The sequence below is a fragment of the Trichoderma breve genome, chromosome 2, assembly GCF_028502605.1.
Source record: "Trichoderma breve strain T069 chromosome 2, whole genome shotgun sequence".
Classification (NCBI taxonomy): domain Eukaryota; kingdom Fungi; phylum Ascomycota; class Sordariomycetes; order Hypocreales; family Hypocreaceae; genus Trichoderma; species Trichoderma breve.
The window spans coordinates 321597-340665 of NC_079233.1; the positions used below are offsets into that span (position 1 = coordinate 321597).

General features: G+C 47.2%; 7 protein-coding genes across 7 annotated transcripts; 3 read left to right on the plus strand and 4 right to left on the minus strand.

Moving 5' to 3' along the window:
• Window positions 1-874: 874 nt before the first annotated feature.
• T069G_02355 (nmrA-like family domain-containing protein) lies at window positions 875-1945 on the plus strand (the record flags this gene model as incomplete). The annotated part of the gene is made up of 4 exons (XM_056169565.1): window positions 875-956; window positions 1008-1293; window positions 1351-1574; window positions 1623-1945. 4 exons carry the CDS (start codon window positions 875-877, stop codon window positions 1943-1945), a joined length of 915 nt encoding a protein of 304 aa, XP_056030457.1.
• A 107-nt stretch (window positions 1946-2052) lies between these two features.
• On the minus strand, window positions 2053-4721 carry T069G_02356 (fungal specific transcription factor domain-containing protein; the record flags this gene model as incomplete). Its single annotated transcript, XM_056169566.1, has 4 exons — window positions 2053-3707; window positions 3771-4438; window positions 4512-4563; window positions 4628-4721. 4 exons carry the CDS (start codon window positions 4719-4721, stop codon window positions 2053-2055), a joined length of 2469 nt encoding a protein of 822 aa, XP_056030458.1.
• Window positions 4722-5271: 550 nt separating this feature from the next.
• Window positions 5272-9053, minus strand: T069G_02357 (carboxyltransferase domain, subdomain A and B domain-containing protein; the record flags this gene model as incomplete). The annotated part of the gene is made up of 2 exons (XM_056169567.1): window positions 5272-8776; window positions 8839-9053. The coding sequence occupies 2 exons, from the start codon at window positions 9051-9053 to the stop codon at window positions 5272-5274; spliced, it is 3720 nt and encodes a 1239-aa protein (XP_056030459.1).
• A 947-nt stretch (window positions 9054-10000) lies between these two features.
• Window positions 10001-11734, minus strand: T069G_02358 (major facilitator superfamily domain-containing protein; the record flags this gene model as incomplete). The annotated part of the gene is made up of 3 exons (XM_056169568.1): window positions 10001-10197; window positions 10252-11520; window positions 11572-11734. 3 exons carry the CDS (start codon window positions 11732-11734, stop codon window positions 10001-10003), a joined length of 1629 nt encoding a protein of 542 aa, XP_056030460.1.
• Window positions 11735-12524: 790 nt separating this feature from the next.
• On the minus strand, window positions 12525-13378 carry T069G_02359 (lamB/YcsF family domain-containing protein; the record flags this gene model as incomplete). The annotated part of the gene is made up of 2 exons (XM_056169569.1): window positions 12525-13250; window positions 13307-13378. 2 exons carry the CDS (start codon window positions 13376-13378, stop codon window positions 12525-12527), a joined length of 798 nt encoding a protein of 265 aa, XP_056030461.1.
• A 576-nt stretch (window positions 13379-13954) lies between these two features.
• T069G_02360 (NADH:flavin oxidoreductase / NADH oxidase family domain-containing protein) lies at window positions 13955-15529 on the plus strand (the record flags this gene model as incomplete). The annotated part of the gene is made up of 5 exons (XM_056169570.1): window positions 13955-14281; window positions 14348-14734; window positions 14799-15167; window positions 15229-15361; window positions 15417-15529. The coding sequence occupies 5 exons, from the start codon at window positions 13955-13957 to the stop codon at window positions 15527-15529; spliced, it is 1329 nt and encodes a 442-aa protein (XP_056030462.1).
• Window positions 15530-17021: 1492 nt separating this feature from the next.
• T069G_02361 (fungal fucose-specific lectin domain-containing protein) lies at window positions 17022-18068 on the plus strand (the record flags this gene model as incomplete). The annotated part of the gene is made up of 4 exons (XM_056169571.1): window positions 17022-17231; window positions 17285-17450; window positions 17508-17705; window positions 17767-18068. The coding sequence occupies 4 exons, from the start codon at window positions 17022-17024 to the stop codon at window positions 18066-18068; spliced, it is 876 nt and encodes a 291-aa protein (XP_056030463.1).
• Between the last annotated feature and the right edge of the window lie 1001 nt (window positions 18069-19069).

Consider the following 19069-nt stretch of genomic DNA (forward strand, 5'->3'; position numbering starts at 1 on the left):
AACCTGGTGTCAGGGTTTCTGTGGTCTCCAGTAATGGAGTTCCCATTGGGCTGATGGTCCCAATCTTCTGGCATTCTTAGTCCATATGAATCATTTGTCCCATTGTTTGGTGTTCAAGTTGCTCATAGTGCTCTTTAAAACTCTTATCGAAAGCCCAAGGGGGCTATATTCTTTGACGAGTTCATCCCGGTAGTGGGGGCATAGCAGAGAGAGCTTGATATATTCGAGCAAAAGCGCAGAGCCTCTCACCAGCATCAGGATATAACAGGGCAATCACTTAGATATATGAATAGATTGATTATAGAGCAGTTTCATAATACAGTGACTTGGATTTGTAATGCCCAGTTTCTCCAAAGCAGGACGAAAGAGGCTTAATGTGCTGTATTGTGTGGGTAGCTTTAGTGTCAGGAGGCAACATTCTTTCATTGTCTAGACTTTTAGTTGGCAGCGTTATGGTAGCATTATTCACTTACAAAGAGATAAAAACGTAATATCCTTCTGAAAGCCGAGGCAACTTGACGAGAAACTGGAGTACAACCAACATCAAATGTCCAATTCGATAGAATCATCGTCAAGCTAATGCCGCCATCCCTGACCATGCTCTCATACTTGCCAGAGATGACCCCTTTGTTGGAAATATTGATTGCACTTCCAGCAAAGGATCCCTCAGACTCGTTTTTTGATTAATAATCTTTCCACAGGATGTATGGCTTTTGGCCCTTGCTCTACTGTCAATTCAATGATATACACTACCTGATCACTAATCCATAAACTGGCCTCATCGATATAAAGTTATCAGCCTCTGCTATGAGATGTGACCAAAATCGTTCACAACAGCAATCTCTTCATAGTAAATACTACAAAACGTCTTATCATGGTCGGCGATATGTCTTTTGATAATGCAAGAGTTTTGGTGTTCGGTGGCACTGGAGCCCAAGGGCGATCGATCGTTCAAGGTATAGGTCAATCATCCAATGAGTAAAATGCATACTAATTTTCCATGTTAGCATTGGCACGGACCAAGCGATATCGTGTGTCTGTTCTCACTAGAAACAAGAATTCAACCCAAGCCGCGGCCCTAGCATCCTCCTTTCCAGACGTCCAATTCGTTGAAGGCTCGTACACGACAGAAGAGGGCCTACGCAACGCTTTCGCCAATCAAGACGTTGTGTACTTCAGTATAGACAGTTTCAACGTCGGTGAGCCATTTGAGTACTTCTGGACGTTTCGTGCCTACGAGATCGCTGTCCAAAGTAAGCTGAAATGGTTCATCTTCGCTGGTGCTGGAGATAGGTACGGCAAATTGGGCATGGATGAAAAATACAGGAACAGTCACAATATCGTGTCTAGTAGGTTAACTGGCTGGTTAATGAATCAGCCTCTTGACCGACTTCCTTGGACTATCCTGACAGGCGGCGTTTACGCTGAAATGCTTGGGATTCTTCTAAGACCGACTGAGAACGAGGATGGATTCGTCTTTCAAAATCCCATGGATGATGATAGCGTCATGCCACTTCTACCTCTCGAAATGTACGGTTATCGCCTCCAGTGGGCTTTGGCACATCCAGAGGAAAGTATTGGGAAAATGTTGTCCGCAGGGCCGTTTTTTGTGACTTTTCCAGAGATCGCTACAGCACTTCAACAAGTCACTGGCAAAAAGGCTCAATTTAAGAGCATTACAACATCCGCATGGATGGAGGCTATTTCTAGTCATGTAGATCCAGAGGGGAGATTGCCCAGAAGAGCAGATCCCACTGATCCTACCTCGTTTTCGTTTCGCAAATCTTTTTCGGCCTGGTGGAATATCTGGAAAGAGCAGAAAGAAAAGAAGATGGAAGATATGGCTTGGGCGGATGAAGTTTACCCTACACGACCGAGGAGTCTGAAGGAATGGATGGAAACAGTTGGGTACGAGGGGAAACAAATTGTTCCCCTGTATGAGTAGGCTTAGGTATAATTACTTGTTATAGTAAAATGATATTAGTATTGAAGCCAAACCATTGTAGCAGTGTTGATGCGCGTTAAACCCAGCTTGCTGAATGATTCAATGCGTTAAAGAAAGCGACTTTCCAATGACTCTGCAACGAGAGACAATGTTTCCCCGACAACATGAACAATCTCAAATACTTGGATCCCTCTACATGTCTCTGCCCAGAGTCTTACTGCAGCAATAGCCAGACGTCGAATTCGGCGAGGGTAATCGTTTTTTGAGCCCAGAGAGCCCTCCAGATGAGTCTCCTCAATTAGCCGTTCGACAATAGAAAGTAATCGCTTCTCCTCATATCGTAAGATTTCCATCCCATCAGAAGATACCAGATGAAAGAGGTTTTCGAGCCAGTGAGTGAGTAGGAGCGCACATGCAAAGTTGCTGATGGCGTGCTGAACACTCCAATGACCCGTTCGGCCCCGTGCGACAAATGCTATCCCAACTCTCACCGGTATCCTCAATGCGCAAATGGCATGGAAAACCGCCTGATCTAGATGGGGAGCGCGGAGTGGAATTGGGTTTTGGTGAGGTTCAAACGCTTGAGCGACAATCCTCGGATCGCGTGAGCGGAGAGCGCAGTGGCTCTGGAGGCCCACTGCGAGATGGACGTGAGCCAAGCGAAGCATGGCAGTTGAGTTGAAGGCCAAAGGACCATGAGGAGAGTTGGGATCCAAAGCAGACTCGATGGCCGAATCCCAACATGATTGCCAGGCACTATAGGCGTTCTCATAAAGTGAAATAGTGTCCAGTGGCAGACTCGTTGATGACCTTAACACCGCGGACGATACTTGGCGTTCGAAATATACCTGTATTAGCAAGCTTTGAACAAGCATATAATTTCCGAATTCTGTAGCAGAATCTTCTTTTGCAAGCGGCTTCCCGGATAGCAACTGTTGGAGACAAAGTTGAAAGTCCGGCTGACGGGCGTTGCTCTTTTGTCGCAGGCTAAGCCATGCATTCGAAGTGGCAGCCTTGAACTCTGCTTCTGAGGATGGAAGCGGAATGATGACTTCTGAACTAGTGATTTGAGGTGGTACATTGAAACAAATAGTGAGTATATTGATCACAAAGTAGGCCGAGAACAGGGTACGTCGCCTCTCTTCTTCATGAGCCCAAGCACTCCAGTTATCTGCTTCAATTTCTGGAACCGGATACTTCAGGGCTTCACGAGTCAGTTCTGTAAGTTGGCTGCTCATAGCGAGTGCATCCTGTGCAAGGGGCCCATCAAGCCAAGCCATTGTGAGCACAAGCACCAACAGAGACTGTAGCAGTTCAATGTCGACAGGTCCGGATGTTGCAGGTGGTGGTGATGCCCATGTCTGTGCGGTTGCATCTGGGGAACCGGTGGGAAGCCCAGCGTAGCGTGGAAAAGTTCGAAGCAAGTGTAAAGTAGAGGCTCGGCGACGTTTCTCGAGCTCATGGGTAATGATAGACTTTGCAATAAAGTACATGGCGTAACCATGCGTGTGTTCAAACCCATAGAACGACCCAGTCGCTGCAAGAGTTAACACAAGCATTGGCGTCTTGTCTTCCAAGCAAGTTGTTGGTATATGAATAAAAGGCAAATGAGGATGGAAGCTCCGCATCCAGCTCGCAACATATCTCGATAATGTTTGCCGGCTGGGAAGTGTGAATGGTTCTGGTAGCACGCTGATGTGCTTTTCAACTTCGGCAGTGAGTTTCTCGTACGCCGCTGCCGACACGGTCCATGGATTCGTTGCTACGATTTCGTCAATCGCGTCGAGTGAACGGCCAAGTGAATCCTGTGCCTGGTTTGTCTGACTTGGTACCAATTGGACCACAGAAGCCCTCCCCTGTGATGGTGGTATCTCATTTTGCAAAAGAGTCGGTATCTCAAGGCTATTGGGACCTAGACCTGCGGAAAGTGACTGAGAACCGCTATAAGTGTCGGATATATCTTCAATCATTGGCTGCTGGTAGTCCATTGGCGGGAAGATGTCCATGAGATACCCGCTTATCATGTCTGTTTCATTTGCAAGGAAATCGATATCGAACAGCTGAAGCTGTGTAAAGTCAGATCCAGTTTCGATGGTGTTGTCCATGTTAATGTCGCTGCGAGCCGCAACACCGCTATCACGAGGAGAGTAGCTCGGCTGCTGCTCCTGGCTACTCGTGTCTAGGTCGCGTAGTGAGAATTTCCCCATGAGTTGCTTTTGAGAGTACTCTACCGGCGCGGCGTTGTTCATCCCGGCGGTTGGTCCTATGATCCCATTTCGGGTCGCAGATGTCTGGGTTGCAAAGTCGGGATTGAGGGGTGTTCTTCCATGGCTGCTGTCTGAGGGTGAGATTACAGCATCCTGTGATGGAGATGTCTGATAGATAATCTTGGAGGGGGAGAGAGCTTCTTGTCCACTGGTAGCTGTGTCTTGGGGTATACTTGTAGCTGGGTTTGAACATTGAGACAGTCGACGATGGCGGTTTAGGAGATCTCTGATGATACATAGTAAGCACCTTAATTGTCGATGCACTGAGCTTGTTGTACAATGGGGATGCAATGACTCACGGCCTTGAGAATGTGCGGCCACAGACACAGCCAAACGGCCTCTCCCGGGTGTCTAGACAAGACTTAGCATCAGCACCAAGTTCATAGCGTGCCCATTGATACTCATTAATACTTACGCGTGCGAATGTGACGTTCTAGATGTTCTTGTCGCTTAAACTCCTTGTTACAGTACTTGCACGGAGCCACACGGAATCGAGGGCGACCTCTCATGATGCAACTGTGGGGCAAGCCGAACAGGATCTCGGAGTGGATACGATGCCAGATGCAGCCACAATGTTACGAAGACTAAGGATAATGGTGTAAGATGAGGATGATGAGAGCGGTTGAGGTTCGGAGGAAGAGGTAGTCATAGGTTGTTTGATAGATAACCAATCAATCGGCAGATTCAATGCGTCTGTTGGAGATAAGAATCGCTAGAGGATTGATAGACCCGGCCCGGTCAAGAATGGATAGAGATTCAATAAACCCGGCCCGGTCGAAGAAGCAGCACGTGATGGGAATTAGCTGTATCCTCATCAGCCCACTATGTGCCTTAGGCTGATACTGTACAGTATTGAGTTCAAGATACACGACATGTCAAGGTCACACTACAGAGGAGGGGAGAAGCCTCATAACCGCTGGAATGGGTCCATATGCACTGTGTTAAATTGATGATTATTGAAAAACTAATTCAGATTGCTCTTGATATAAAAAAATCACTTCATGTTTAATACGCAACTTAGAATGACTCAATTATTAGTCCTCTTATTTATTATTCACCTCAGTCTTGCCTCCGACCCTCCACAACTACCATCCCAGGACTAACTACACTTCCCGGCGGCTGGCTAATCTTTGTTACTACAGCGCCAGCCTGGCCCTCATCGACAATTATATTAATCTCCATCTTCATGGCCTCGAGCACCGCCACCGTTTGGCCCTTTTCTAGTACATCGCCTGGCTTGACCAACACCTTCCAAACATTGGCATTAATAGGCGATTCGATAGAGACGACATTGCCAGAACCAGTATCGTCATCATCAGTAGTTGTAGTGTTGATTCGTGCATTCTTTTCTGCCGTCCACTCGTCAAACAGACGCTGCTCATGCTCTCCCACCTCTTGAGCAGCATCAACTTGACGCTTCCTCCAGGCCTGATATGCGGGATCCTTGGCGGCGGCTTCGAATTTGGCAATATACTCATCCATATCTAGTGTCGTTTGCGTAATGTCAAACACATATCGACCCGTCTCGAAATCTCGCTCAATCTTGTTGTACTCTTCCTCAGAGACCTCGTAAAATTTTATTAAATCAAGGTGATTGAACAGCCAGGGCCGCTCAGCAGAGAAGCCGGTGCGAGTTCCGGTTCCGTCCCATCCACCCAATGTGCGGCCCATAAGTTGGTATCCTCCTGGTGCCGCAACGGGATAGATGGCCACCAATGAGCCACCTAGGCCAACTGAGCCGCTCGGTGTATATACTCTGCTCGGGTTATACTTTTGACCGGTTAATACGTGCCACGGATCGAGCGGGAACAAGATGGGCGTTCCAACGTAGAACCCAACGGCGACAGCCAGCCACGGTGTCTTGAGAAGAGCATCAAAGACTTGCTGACGGGTCTCAAGCGCATTGTTCTTGCGAAGATATTCGACATTGTCCGGCATGTAAGCCGCCGTAGGCCTGATGTTCTCCATGTATCGTTGCGCAGACTCTTTCAATGAAGAGTGGTCGAGGCAAACTGGTAGCCGTACTTGGCGAGCAGGTATCTTGACGCCGGTGGTCTGCCCAATTTCGTCATCGAATTGAATGAGCTGCTGAAGGAGTTTGGATCGGTCCACCTGAAACGGGTCGAAGCGCACGGTGAGAGAGGAGAAGTTGGGATCGCCGCGCACGCTCGGCAGATTCACAGCTGATATCTGCTTGGCGAGGAACTGTACGCAAGCGGTGTTGCGCAGATCCGACACTTGATCGCCATATTCGACGATGATGCTTGTGTCGCCTCCTTGACGGTATGTTACCCGTGGATGGCTTCCCTGGGACTGCTTTTGGTATAAAATGGAAGACGGGGGTTCATCAGTGAACTCGACAACGAGAGGAGATATTGGGCTTGTGTTTCCCTGTGAAAATGCGACAAGGGTTTGGAGAAAATCATCCTTTCGCCTCGAAATCTCCAGGGCAGTGTCGTAAGCAACAGAACGGAATCGTACAGTGTTGCCAGGCTTTAACTGGCCAATCTTCCACATCTCGCCGGAGCAGACCGTTGTTGGGCATACGAAGCCACCCAGATCCGGGCGATCAGGACCAAAGATGATTGGAAATTCTCCTGTAAAGTTGACGCCGCCATTGGGATAGCCATAGTCGAGCACATTAGATGGGTGTGATCCGCCGCCACCACCCGATGCTCGAGCCCATTTCAACCGCGGACCTTCTAAACGGATGCCGCTTCGGCTGCTGTTGTGACTGATTGTCCAATCAGTTTCGTACAGTGTCGTACGTCCCTCGGGGGTCAGAATGTCTTCAGATCCGTACGGGCCGTCAATGCAACAGACAGTCACACTGGTAGTGAAGCTGGGAATAAAGTTTGATGGCAAAGACAAAGGCGTGGCTTCTGCAGCCCAGGATCTTGACTGTGAAGATAGAGTGAGGATGTCGTGAAGCTGGAGCTTTCGTCCTTGTACGCCACCAAAGCCCAGCTCCGGAGCTGTGGACTTGGAGCCAAGAAACTTGGGGACCTGGGGGAAACCGCCTTTCACGGCAAGATATGTTCGGAGGCCGTTGCCCGTCACCTTGCCGAGCGCGAGTGTCTGACCTTTCTTGATGACAATCCTTGACCACATAGGTTGAGATGCGTCGTCGAGAGTAACTGACAGCTCCGCACCACAAACTGCCACAACGGCTGCTTCATGGAACAACAACTTTGGGCCAGACAGAGTGAGTTCCAACAACTCGACTCCAGAGTCATTACCAACCAGAATATTTGCTACTCGAGCACTTAGATCGTCAATTGGGCCCGATGGAGGTATTCCATGGCCAACTTCAATACGGCCCGGGTAGTCCTGAATCGTCGTGAAAACACCCGGGTCAATGACTTGTACGGAACAGCTGTCAAACTTGAACGTCGATAACGAATTGGTCAACGTGTTGCCGCTGGTGAACATTTCCGATCCAAGAATTTTCGACAGGTACTCCAAATTAGATTGTGTCCCTTGTAGAGCCGTATCAGCAAGTACCGCAAGCATCTTCTTTTGAGCGGCGGCACGACCATCAGGGCTATAGGCCATGACCTTTCCAATCAAAGGATCATAGAATGGAGTGATCCTCTGTCCATTTCGGACCCATGTGTCGACTCGCACGCCCTCGCCCTCTGGCCAGTGAACATGTTGTAAGACGCCAGGGCTAGGGGCAAAGTCACGCAGCGGCACTTCAGCATACACCCGTACCTCGATCGCCGATCCGAGTGGCTGAGGTCGCCCAAGACTTTTCAGGACATCAGACGGAATCCCGATAGAGCCACCGCGTTCGTAGTCGGCTTGTCGCAGCATGAGATGTACCAGATCAACTCCATAACACAACTCGGTGATTCCATGTTCGACCTGCAATCGCGTGTTCATCTCAAGGAAGAAGAAGTCGGCAGTTTCATCATCCACGAGAAACTCAACCGTGCCCACGCTCTTGTATTTCAGCTGTGAGGCATAGTTGACAGCGGCTTGAAGCATCTTTTCGCGTAGGCCAGAATGACGCTCTACAAACGGACTGGGACACTCCTCGACTACTTTCTGATGTCGCCGCTGGAGCGAGCACTCACGCTCTCCAAATGCGACCACGATTTCTCCATTGCCGGCGACTTGGACTTCAACATGGCGTGAACTTGGAAAGTACTTTTCCAAGAAGACTCCGCTGTTCTTGAAGAGGGCGCCAGCCCGGCTCTCAACCATGGCGAATGCTTTCTCAACCTCTTGTTCAGTATGACATATCTGTAATCCCATGCCTCCGCCACCCCCCGTGGCCTTTAACATTACGGGGCAGCCCAGACGCTTTGAAGCCTCTACGGCTGCTTTGGCGGATTCCAGGAGTTGTGTGCCTGGAATTACCGGCACATTTGCGGCTTGGGCGATAGCTCTGGCTTCATGCTTGAGTCCCATCGCATTGATGGATGCAGAGGAAGGCCCGACAAAAGTAATACCGGCAGAAGAAACAGCAGTTGCGAATTCGACATTTTCACTTAAAAAGCCGTATCCAGGGACGATGGCGTCTGCATTTGCTTCTTTGCAAATTTTGAGAATCGCCTCGCTTTTGAGACAAACAGTTAGCAAAGGACATAAACACTCATTTTGAATAGCGGAAATGCTTACCCATTCGTGTAGGCGGTGCTATCTTCGCCTGGTAGCAAGGCTACCTCATCTGCCAGCGTTGCATGTAGTGAAGTTGCATCAGCATTTGTGATGATGGCAACACTACGGACTCCCAATTCGCGGCAGGCTTTGATGCAACGGACGGCAATCTCGCCTCTGTTGGCGACCAGTACCTTGCGAATGTTGCGCAGCGAGGTTGAGTCAACGGAACCCATGTTGCCAATGACGGAGACGAACACAGGTAACAGAATTGAGATGAGACAACATCACAAATGATAAGACAGGTCTCAATGAAAATGAATATGAGTTATAGATATATGGTCCAGGGGTCCCTAATAGTTCGAGAGATTGCTCAAGAAGCGATAAAGGGTGTGGAGTACGCTTGTGCCCGCAGCTAATCATCCCTATCACGGTTAGAATTTCTACCCCAACGCGGGGTATACAGAAGAGGAAACACCTTATCGCCTGTCTATTCTTTGTAGAGAGGAGAGAGTGTGTCTCAGTTCTTTGTACTTGGGACGGATGAGAGAAACGCCACCCGGTCTATTATCTTCGCCACATGCCGTATGACCCCAGGTTTTGGTCATGATGTATGTTAGACGGCGTATATACGCCGAGATTGGAGAACATCCATCTTCCAGGGCCAGCCATATTACAACAATATTAAATTAGTAGAATTCGAAAACGTAACATATTTATTTCAATTTCCTCATAGGTTTAAAGTTTTGTTTTTCTTAGGTAAAATAGATGAGACTACTCTTGAACCATGAAGAGAGAGAGTGTAGGCTAAAATAGCCAATATATCTCCTAGTTCGTATAACTTCTTCTATCAGGAGAAAATGAGGCTCAAGAGAGGAATTGTTGGGTAGACTTTGGAACTCGTTCCATCTCTTGGCCCCATAAACCTTTGTTCAGATTTACAGAGCCAGGTATGACATTCCTTGAATTCATCACACATCTGCTAAAGACGAAACCAACTCAAATGTAATTAGAAATGGAAGTAAATAGACACAGTGAATAATTATTAGAGATTTTGAAACTATGGATGCTCAACAAACTTAACACACTTTTTATTTCACGTGCATCGACCTAACAACTGACCGCCATTTGGGTGCAGGGTATGTAGACCAACTACTCAAGTTTTGCCCCAATAACGATGTGATTAATGAGCTCTCGCTCCATATCGTTCAACCAGATTCCAATATGACTGTGCAGTGGAACGTCGTAGATTTTTGCCCACAAAAATCATCACAATAGCTGTGCACCAGACTGCTAAACCCAAAATGGCGATGAGTACAAAGGCATAACGAAGAGACAGATGATCAATCATGGGAACCACAGCATATCCAAAAGCAAAGCCTAAACATGTTAGCCCTTTATCGATAAACAGAGAATCAAGTGGAAATGACATACCCATCATGTTACGGATCAGGATGGCTGAAACTAGGCCTTCTCCTGCAACCTCCTTATAGCTATCGAGAATGTAGGTGAATGCAAGATTGGCACCCATCGGAAGGGTAATGGAGATCAAACAGAGGCCGAAAACAACTCCGAACCAATGGATGTGATAGGATGCACCCACTCCGTATAGAAGACAGCCAGCGGGGTGCATGACGAGTGCAATAACACATGTCCAGAGTCGCTGCTCGGGTTCCATAACGCCACCATTCCGACGTGCAAGACGGAGGGCGAGAAAATCAGCCATCCATCCCGAAAGGAAGCAACCGATGGTGACACCAACAACGCAGGAAAGGTACGTCAGGCCAATATTGTTGGCAGAAAAGTTGTATGGCGCATTACCGAGGATCAAAGCCAAGGAGCCACCAACAACGTTGTACCAAGCGAGAATTCCACCTACAAGCAGGCCGCCGAAGGACATGCCAGGAAACATGAAGAGCAATCGGATTGGTAAGAAGAAAAGTTTGAACGTGCTGGGCTGTCGCGGGTCACGGAAACCCCAGAACTTCAGTTTCGTCAGGTATGTCTTTGTGCTCTCTTGCTCATCGAATGCAGATGGCTCAGAAGGCGAGATGGACTGGGAGGTAGATTTATCTTCTCGATCGGTTGATTTCTCATTCATCTTCTTGTCCGATGTGTCTGGGGTATTGCTTTCGAGATCTTCAGTGGTGTTGGCAATGTTTGCTGGGTCGATGCCGATCGTATCACGCACGTTGCCGGTACTGTGATCACGATAAAACATGGTTTCCTCAAAGAAAAAGAAAGTCACAACAGTGACACCGCAACCGATAAAGGTCAGAATATACTGGATCCATCGCCACCCGAGGTCCTGTGCAACATAACCAGAGGCCACGGGCGTTAGAAACGCACCACACCACAAAGTCCAGCTATAGGCACCCATAAAAAAGCCTCGGTCGTGGGTAAAGAAAAGATCTCCGATGATGACTTCGATAAGTGTCTCTTGCGGTGAGGCGACAATACCAAGGAGGATACGATTGGCAAAGAACTCGCCCCTTGACTTGACGTAGGCAGTCCAGAGAGTCACTGCAGTGGTCAAGACGATGGACACGAGAAGCGTAAGACGTCGACCATTGCTGAGAGCAAGGCATTGAGTGATCATAGTCCCCCAGCCCAAGAAGAGGAAGAGAATACCATTGCCAGTGCTCAGGTCAGCAATTGAAATGCCAGTATCTTGCTCAATCAAGATGTATGCTGGAGACAATCCTGAAATCATACCAGCAACGAAAAAGCACCACACCATAGCACAGACGATACCTTGAGTCTTGCGTGCGGGATTCCAGCGCAGAGGGTCATCAGGGTCATTAGTCGGCTGAGGTACCAGGACGATATCCCGAGACTGATGGCCATGCTTGACATTGAAGATGCCTTGCACATCAACAAGCTGGACGGTCCCAGGAATGGGGATTTCAGATGCCATTGGAATTATTTGGTGTAGATGGATGACGAAGATCAAGAGAGAAAGGTATGGTAGTGTTGTAGAAATTGAAAAGGTTGACTCAACAGATAAGAAGAGTTGAAGACAACAATTATAAAAAGAATAAGGAGAGCATTTATTCTTCACCTTAGACTGATGAAAGCCTGGGATGATCAAGAGTCTCGTATTGCCAGCTCGATGGGCTGTAATATATTAGTGTCGGTCAAGGAAGCTTCATTAGCCTTTTGTACTCCCTACCATCCCTATTATCATCCTAGGAGGTTAGGCAGTTCAACGATAGCTATAACTTTCTACCCCGAGCTCTCGATAGCGCGTTTCTTGGTTCCTAAAAGATAAGACTTCGTAGCGTGAGGCGCTTTACCCCACAAGATAGCTTGTAGGGGCTGGCCCCGGCAAGGTTGAGTCTCGGCCCCCCGCCAACCTCCAATGTCTTTCCGGGGTATCGGATAAGGTTTGGGAATCAATGTGTGAGTCCATGACTTATACGTGCTTTCATGAAGGTAAACATTATTGTGAAGAGCTCACTTTTCATGCGACACCTGATATATGCGCAGACCAGCATCAAATGTTAAGACTGCTTTCCAATAGCCGATTAACAGAGGGAATGGCTTATGGGATTGAATCGTGATCAATGGGACTATCAATCGAGAAATAAATATATAGATGATTAAAGGCATCTTGCAGATTCATAGGGATATGCTTCAAATTGCCAAGTTTATAATGCATTTTATGCTTTCAATATTTAATGCAACTATTGTTTGTCTTTTTTATTCTATGATCTACCATTGACTTGGCGAATTTCGGAGGCAAACTTGGACCGGTTGGCTTCATCAACCGCTTGGCGTACTACCTTTGCGTTCTGAAGGACTGTCGGAGCGTCAGAGTGAAGGCAGATGCTGAAGGGCCTGCCATCAAAGCCAAAGCTGAATTTGTTCCCGTTAATGTCTTTCCCGCTATCAGTCATTGCTGCCCCAAAAGCCCGTTCATAACAGAGGTCTGGAGTAACCTGTTGAGATTGTGCAACAGGTACAAGTTTTCCTTCTGGTGAATAATCTATGTCGACATAAACCTCCCCTTGAAAAGGAATACCCATCTCCTTACACATTGCCTCTTGTTCGGGATTCTGAGAAGCATAAACGGGAACTTTGAAGGTCGCACATGCCTCCAATACAGCTCTCATGATGCCCAGGTCTCTTTGCATGTAGAAAAAGAGTTCTCCGTGAGGTTTGATGTGAGACAGCTCTACGCCCTCGGCATCTAGCATGGCTTTGAGGGAACCAACTTGATAGAGAACCATGGCGTACATGTCATTGACGTCGATTTCCATCTTTCTCCGCCCGAAGCCAAAGAGGTCTTGCAATCCAGGGTGAGCACCAGCTCTAACGCCATGCTTTTTACAAAGACGAATAGTCTTGAGCATAATGGAAGGATCGCCAGCATGAAAGCCGCATGCAATATTTGCAGCATCAATGAATGGCATCAATTCTTCATCGGGGCCCTGAGCTCCATGTTAGTAAGAGTTTCATAATTGAACCCAAGAGGGTGTGAACTTACCATCTTCCATCGCCCAAAGCCCTCGCCCATATCGGCATTGATCTCATACTTGCGAGCGAGTCCTGGCGCCATGGTTTCGAAATGAGATAACGCCAAAGACGCCTGAAAATGCTTGGAAACAAGGATGCCGACGATGCAGGCGTTCTGACTTTTAGGGTTCGATACGGACCCTCATGAATAATGCCATCTGTGGCCACAATTCATCTCAAATTTCCAGTTACATCACCCCTCCTTCCTATCCCGACATGCATCTCCTAGCCGATGATCCTGTTGATCGGGTGGTGGCGGCGGGGTGGGTCGAAGTTGGGGTAGAAAGAAGTTGGGGGAGAAATCTAAAAGAGGAAATTACCAGAAAAGGAAATGCAGTAGGGGGAGAAAATGATAACGAGGAGAATGAGATGACATGATTCCCGAGCGAAACTATGATTCAGCTTGCAATGAGGTAGATGTTAGTAATTAGAAATCAAATTGTAGACGAACTCGTTTTTGCATTGAATATGGAATCGTTGCTGACACCGTCGCTGACACTGTCGCTGGTGCATTCTGGAGAAACATTAAAACCAGGCTCTGCGAATCCTTGTTGAACTTCTATCGCTGTCTAATCCGATACCGTTCCAGTCCTGCTCATCTTCATCAAGAAAATTCACCATGGGCTCTATCTCAGAATCTCAATACTCAGACTTCCGCAGTGAAGTGGTGGCTGGTCTCCCTTTCTACACGCCAAAGCAGAGAGTACCAGTCGGCACGGCGATTCTCGATCCCAAGAACGGTGTCACCGAGAAATCCATTGCTCCTGCATTCCAGCCGATCTCAATCCGGGGCCTCACGTTCCAAAATCGCATCTGGGTTGCCCCGATGTGCATGTATAGCTGCCAAGATGGCATGTTTAGTGACTTTCACGTAGCCCACTACGGACAGTGGGCAATGAGAGGGTCTGCTTTGATCCATTTGGAAGCGACTGCAGTGACAGCCAGAGTAGGCCAATTTCCTGTTCATCGATGTTAAAAGACTATGATGGTGTATTGATCAACGAAAAATTAGGGCCGCAATACGCCCCAGGATGCCGGTATTTGGTCTGACGATCATATTGCTCCTCTAAAGAGAATTGTTGACCTCATCCACTCGCAATCGCAAAAGGTCGCAATTCAGCTCCAGCACGCCGGCCGCAAAGGTAGCGTTACTCCGCCATGGCTGGGTCTCCGTCTTGTTCCTGACGAATTTGATGGGTACGCCAACCAGGTGCAGGGTCCTACAGCTGAGCCCTGGAACGAGAACTATGCGACCCCTGGAGAGATGTCGGAAGACGAGATTCTTGAGGTCATCGAAGCCTATGGCCAAGCTGCGCGCAGGGCTGTTGAGGCAGGTGTTGACGTGATTGCTGTCCATGGAGCTCATGGATATTTGTTACACTCATTCGCATCACCTGCGGTAAGACTATTGATCATATTTCATCAAGCCTCTTGTTAGAAGTAATGCTTATGCCAATGAGCAGACGAATAAACGAAGAGATCAATGGGGTGGAAGCTTTGAGAACCGCACACGAATCGGTGTGGAGATCATTCGTGCTATACGACGCAATATCCCAGAGAACATGCCTGTCTTTTGGAAGATCTCAGCTGTAGACTGGCTACCAAAGGGAGAAGGATGGGAGCTGGAAGATACTCTGCGATACATCCCTATCCTCGCCGCAGAAGGCGTGGATCTTTTTGATGTCTCAAGCGGAGGTACGGACCGGAGACAGCAGGTTCAGCTTGGCCAACAATACCAGGTTCCATTCGCCAAGGCTGTCAAGGATCTTAAGTTGCCCAACGTATTTGTGGCTGCTGTTGGCTGGATTCGAGATGCCGACACAGTTCATTATGTATAGCGTCCCCTAATTTCCTGTCTTATGAGTTTGATGACTGACAAATTATACGCTATAGATCTTGAGCAATGGAAAAGCCGATGTTGTGCACGTCGCACGAGAGTTTCTACGCGATCCCAACTTTGTCCAGCGAGTCGCACTCGCGACGGGCACTGAAGTTACTTGGGTTGATCAATATCACCGCGCTCCCAGTATGTGGCCATCCTGAAGTCTATCGAGTCGACTCTTCCTAACAAAGTCTTTCAGTGAACCGAAAATATGTTGAGTCTACGACGACCATTACAACAGACGCAAAAGTGTCGAAAGATGTAATTCGATCGCACGATGATCAGGTATCAAACAAGCTAGCTTCCAAGTAGGATGAGACTTTAGATCAAAACTCGTAGAACAAAAAAAATACAAACTCATCGGCCCAGGCGGTACCCATAATGGTGTGCATGGACTTAATGGCCTAGGGAATTGTTCGCTGAGAGTGATTACGAAACTCTTCAAACACGCGTCTTATGTGTATCCAAATTGCGAGATGATTACACACGCACTGCATACAATTAAGAACAGTCTCCTACCAACTTTATCCAGCTATTTCTGGATTCTTAACTGCAGAATTCACTCGTAACAAACGCTAACCTCGCTAATATCGCTAACATCACCATTCCAACAGCCTGACCAGAGCAACCTGATGCTGGTAAGCATATCATTAAGCGCTAAGATTCAGGCGCGACACGACGCTACAAAACACTTGAATACAGCGTCCTTTTATATAGCACCTATCAGAGTTCATAATTTTCACGTTGACCAAGTTGAATGAAGTCTTTTCGATTCATCAAAGCGAATACCAAAATAATCATACAATCACAATTTACCAAGACATGTTTATAACGCCAAGTCAATTGAAGATGTCGGATACAGAGGACACGGATAGTAAGCTGTAACGGCTTGGAGGGCGTGTTAGCAATGTATCCGAAAAGTGCGTCGGAAACTGATCCTTGATCGTGGTTATCAGGCTACAATGAACTACTGGTGGCAGATGATGTGAATACTGGAGCCATAGTGTCAGCCAGCCACGGCTTATTGCTTATACCAATAGAAGAACCGAAATTCTTAGCCAGAGCACTCGCATATGCAGTGCAACCTCGGTCCGATATTGTTGATTGGTTTACATGAAAGCACAGCCGCACAGCTGCCGGTGACATGAACCCCCCGCACCCAGCATCAAACCCAGGACAGGCGTTTCTGAAGTGAAGAGGGCAATCAATAAGACCTTGAATATAGAAATTTAACAGCGCGATTGCTTTTGAAGCAGCAAGAAAAAAAAGCAGAAGAATGACTTTTTGTCAAACCCCCCCCCCCCCGGCAAATGAACACTGGAGGTCAAACAGCACGGTGTTACACGATCTGTCACATATACAGCAATCAGTTTTATGAGAATAATATGACGTGGTTACAGTCTTGTTGTCCAGCCAATCGTACAGATGAAACTTGCAACGGGAATTTTTGAAGCTCTCCAGCTCTTCCGAGTGCAGCTGAGATGGACCATCGGCTCCTCCATTGGTATAGCTGCATCCACACACACCCCTCAGCTCCCCACAATCTCAATTAGGACTTTGACTTAATATATTCTATAGGTGGTGAGTATTCCACATCATACATGCGAATGATGAATGCCTGCAACGAAAGACAAATTTCATTCATTAGGTTAGGGGCTTTGATGTATATGTAGAGTGATGCCTAGGACTTACAACATATAAATAGGCTGTCTAAGCCGCTCTTCATGATTTCTATTTCCTACACAATCATTTCGTATCGAAAACACAACATCTTTCTAATCGTCGGAAATTGATACAAGCAGCTATGGCTACCCCTTTTGTCATCAATGCTAGGACCGCGGTTGCCGCTACGGCGACATCTACCTCTACATCTCGAGTATACTTCCAAGATACTGAGAACGGCATCCGTGAAGTAACTTACGACAATGGAAATTGGACCGTATCCAACGATGTGTTATTCTCTGCCAAGCGTTCCACTCCACTTGCTGTTATCAGTTGGGATGAGGGAAAACAGGTGATTCCCTTGACTTCGCCGTATTCAGGGGAAAATATTGACAGGAAGTGTAGGTTCGGATCTACTGTGTTTCTTCTGAGGGTGTGCTTCAAGAGTGGTGCGGTATCAACGGGCACTGGGGTCCGGGTTACCTCACAGATTTGGGAGTGCGCGTGGCACCAAACACCTCTATCGCTGCTACACACTGGGATAAAACGACTATTCGGGTCTATTGCCAAGGTAATGCTTCAGCATAACGGATCATTATAGCATGAACTAATCTGGTCCTTATGACAGAGGAGAACTCAACTGCCATTCAAGAATTCTGCGTCGGCCATCCCTGGAAGAGAGGTTCCACCCTCCCAATAGCCGACTCGGGATCCAACCTTGCAGCCTTGTCATTTAAGGACGGGGGCAAAATCCATTTGAGAGTTTACTACCAAGCTCCAGATCTCAGTCTAAGGGAACACTGTTATGACGGCGGCTGGTCTGAAGGTAAGAAGTCATCATGCTATATTATCTCGGGGCGTGTCAGAAGCTAAAGATATCATTACAGGCGGCTTTAGCCCTGGAGTTGCGATCAAGAGTTCTGCGATTGCTGCCACTTCATGGGGTGAAGCTGTAGATGGCGTGCAGCTCCGTGTGTTCTGGCAGGACAATCATGGGCTGCTGAGAGGCTATAGGTGGTCTAGGGGATGGGAGTCTTCAGGATCTTTAAATCTTATACCAGTTGCTACACGCATTTCTGCGACCAACTGGGATAATGGAAGCAGTGTTAGAGTGTACTACCAGGTGAATGATGGCACAATCTCCGAAGAGGTCACCCATAGCTTGACAACCACTATTATTCAAGTCTAGATAGAACATGGCCCTACTATAGGCTCTTGAAATTGCAGGTATTATGATCTGTCGAGCTAAGTTGTTTAATAGCATTGCAGGAGCTCACATCTCAGATTATATTCCACTTTGCTCCCACTACTTGATCATTTCCAATGGGGCCCTCATATGAACCCTCTTCAGAAACGCGATCAGGTCGGCTAATCAAAGGCTCCGGTAGATAGGTAGAATCTTTCGAGATCCGGGAGATTGTCCGGGAGATTGCAACGTCCTTTTCAAATGAGTTCTTCACACGGTTTGTGATCTTAACACAGTTTAACGAATGGGTTGAACTAGAGCTGACTCGTGTCAACTAGAACTTACTTTTCTGAGCAGTTAACACGAATGAATTTTCACAAATATTCCCTTGTTGACACTCAGCTACCCCATTATATAATAATAATTAAGCAAATACCATCCATGAGTGGGAGAGTAGAGCATTTCCCATTTATTGAACATCCATAGAAACTTATATCATTCTCATTTGCACTTGATAGTTTATATATTGCTTCTAGTGAGTCTGTGCCCCAGGAATATAACGCAGTATTTTAATTATTGAAAAGTATATGAACAAATAACTTGTAACGATATGCTAATCCATGATATCTTAGGACGATGGTATGTTTGTGGCGGTCGTATCAAAATCTACACGATGACATATTTACCAGACACTTTGCGCCAGACTTACTAGAAAGAAACGCGTATATAAAACCACATTTGTCATCTTACCGTTGAGCATGCACTTAAAGTTATATTAAAGTAAGACACTACTGTCAAATTCCGTGTATGATCTCGGCCGAATTTGCCAATGGCTTCCGAGGAGGCGACATACTTTTAGATATCTGACATAAGTCGTATTATTGGTTTGCCTTTTGGAAAAGTCGCCAAGACACAATAATGGAAGCCTAATTCTCATTTCCTTCATCTACCGGCGACCTAAGATTAGAAATCGTCTACACACCTATACAGTATACTTGAAGATA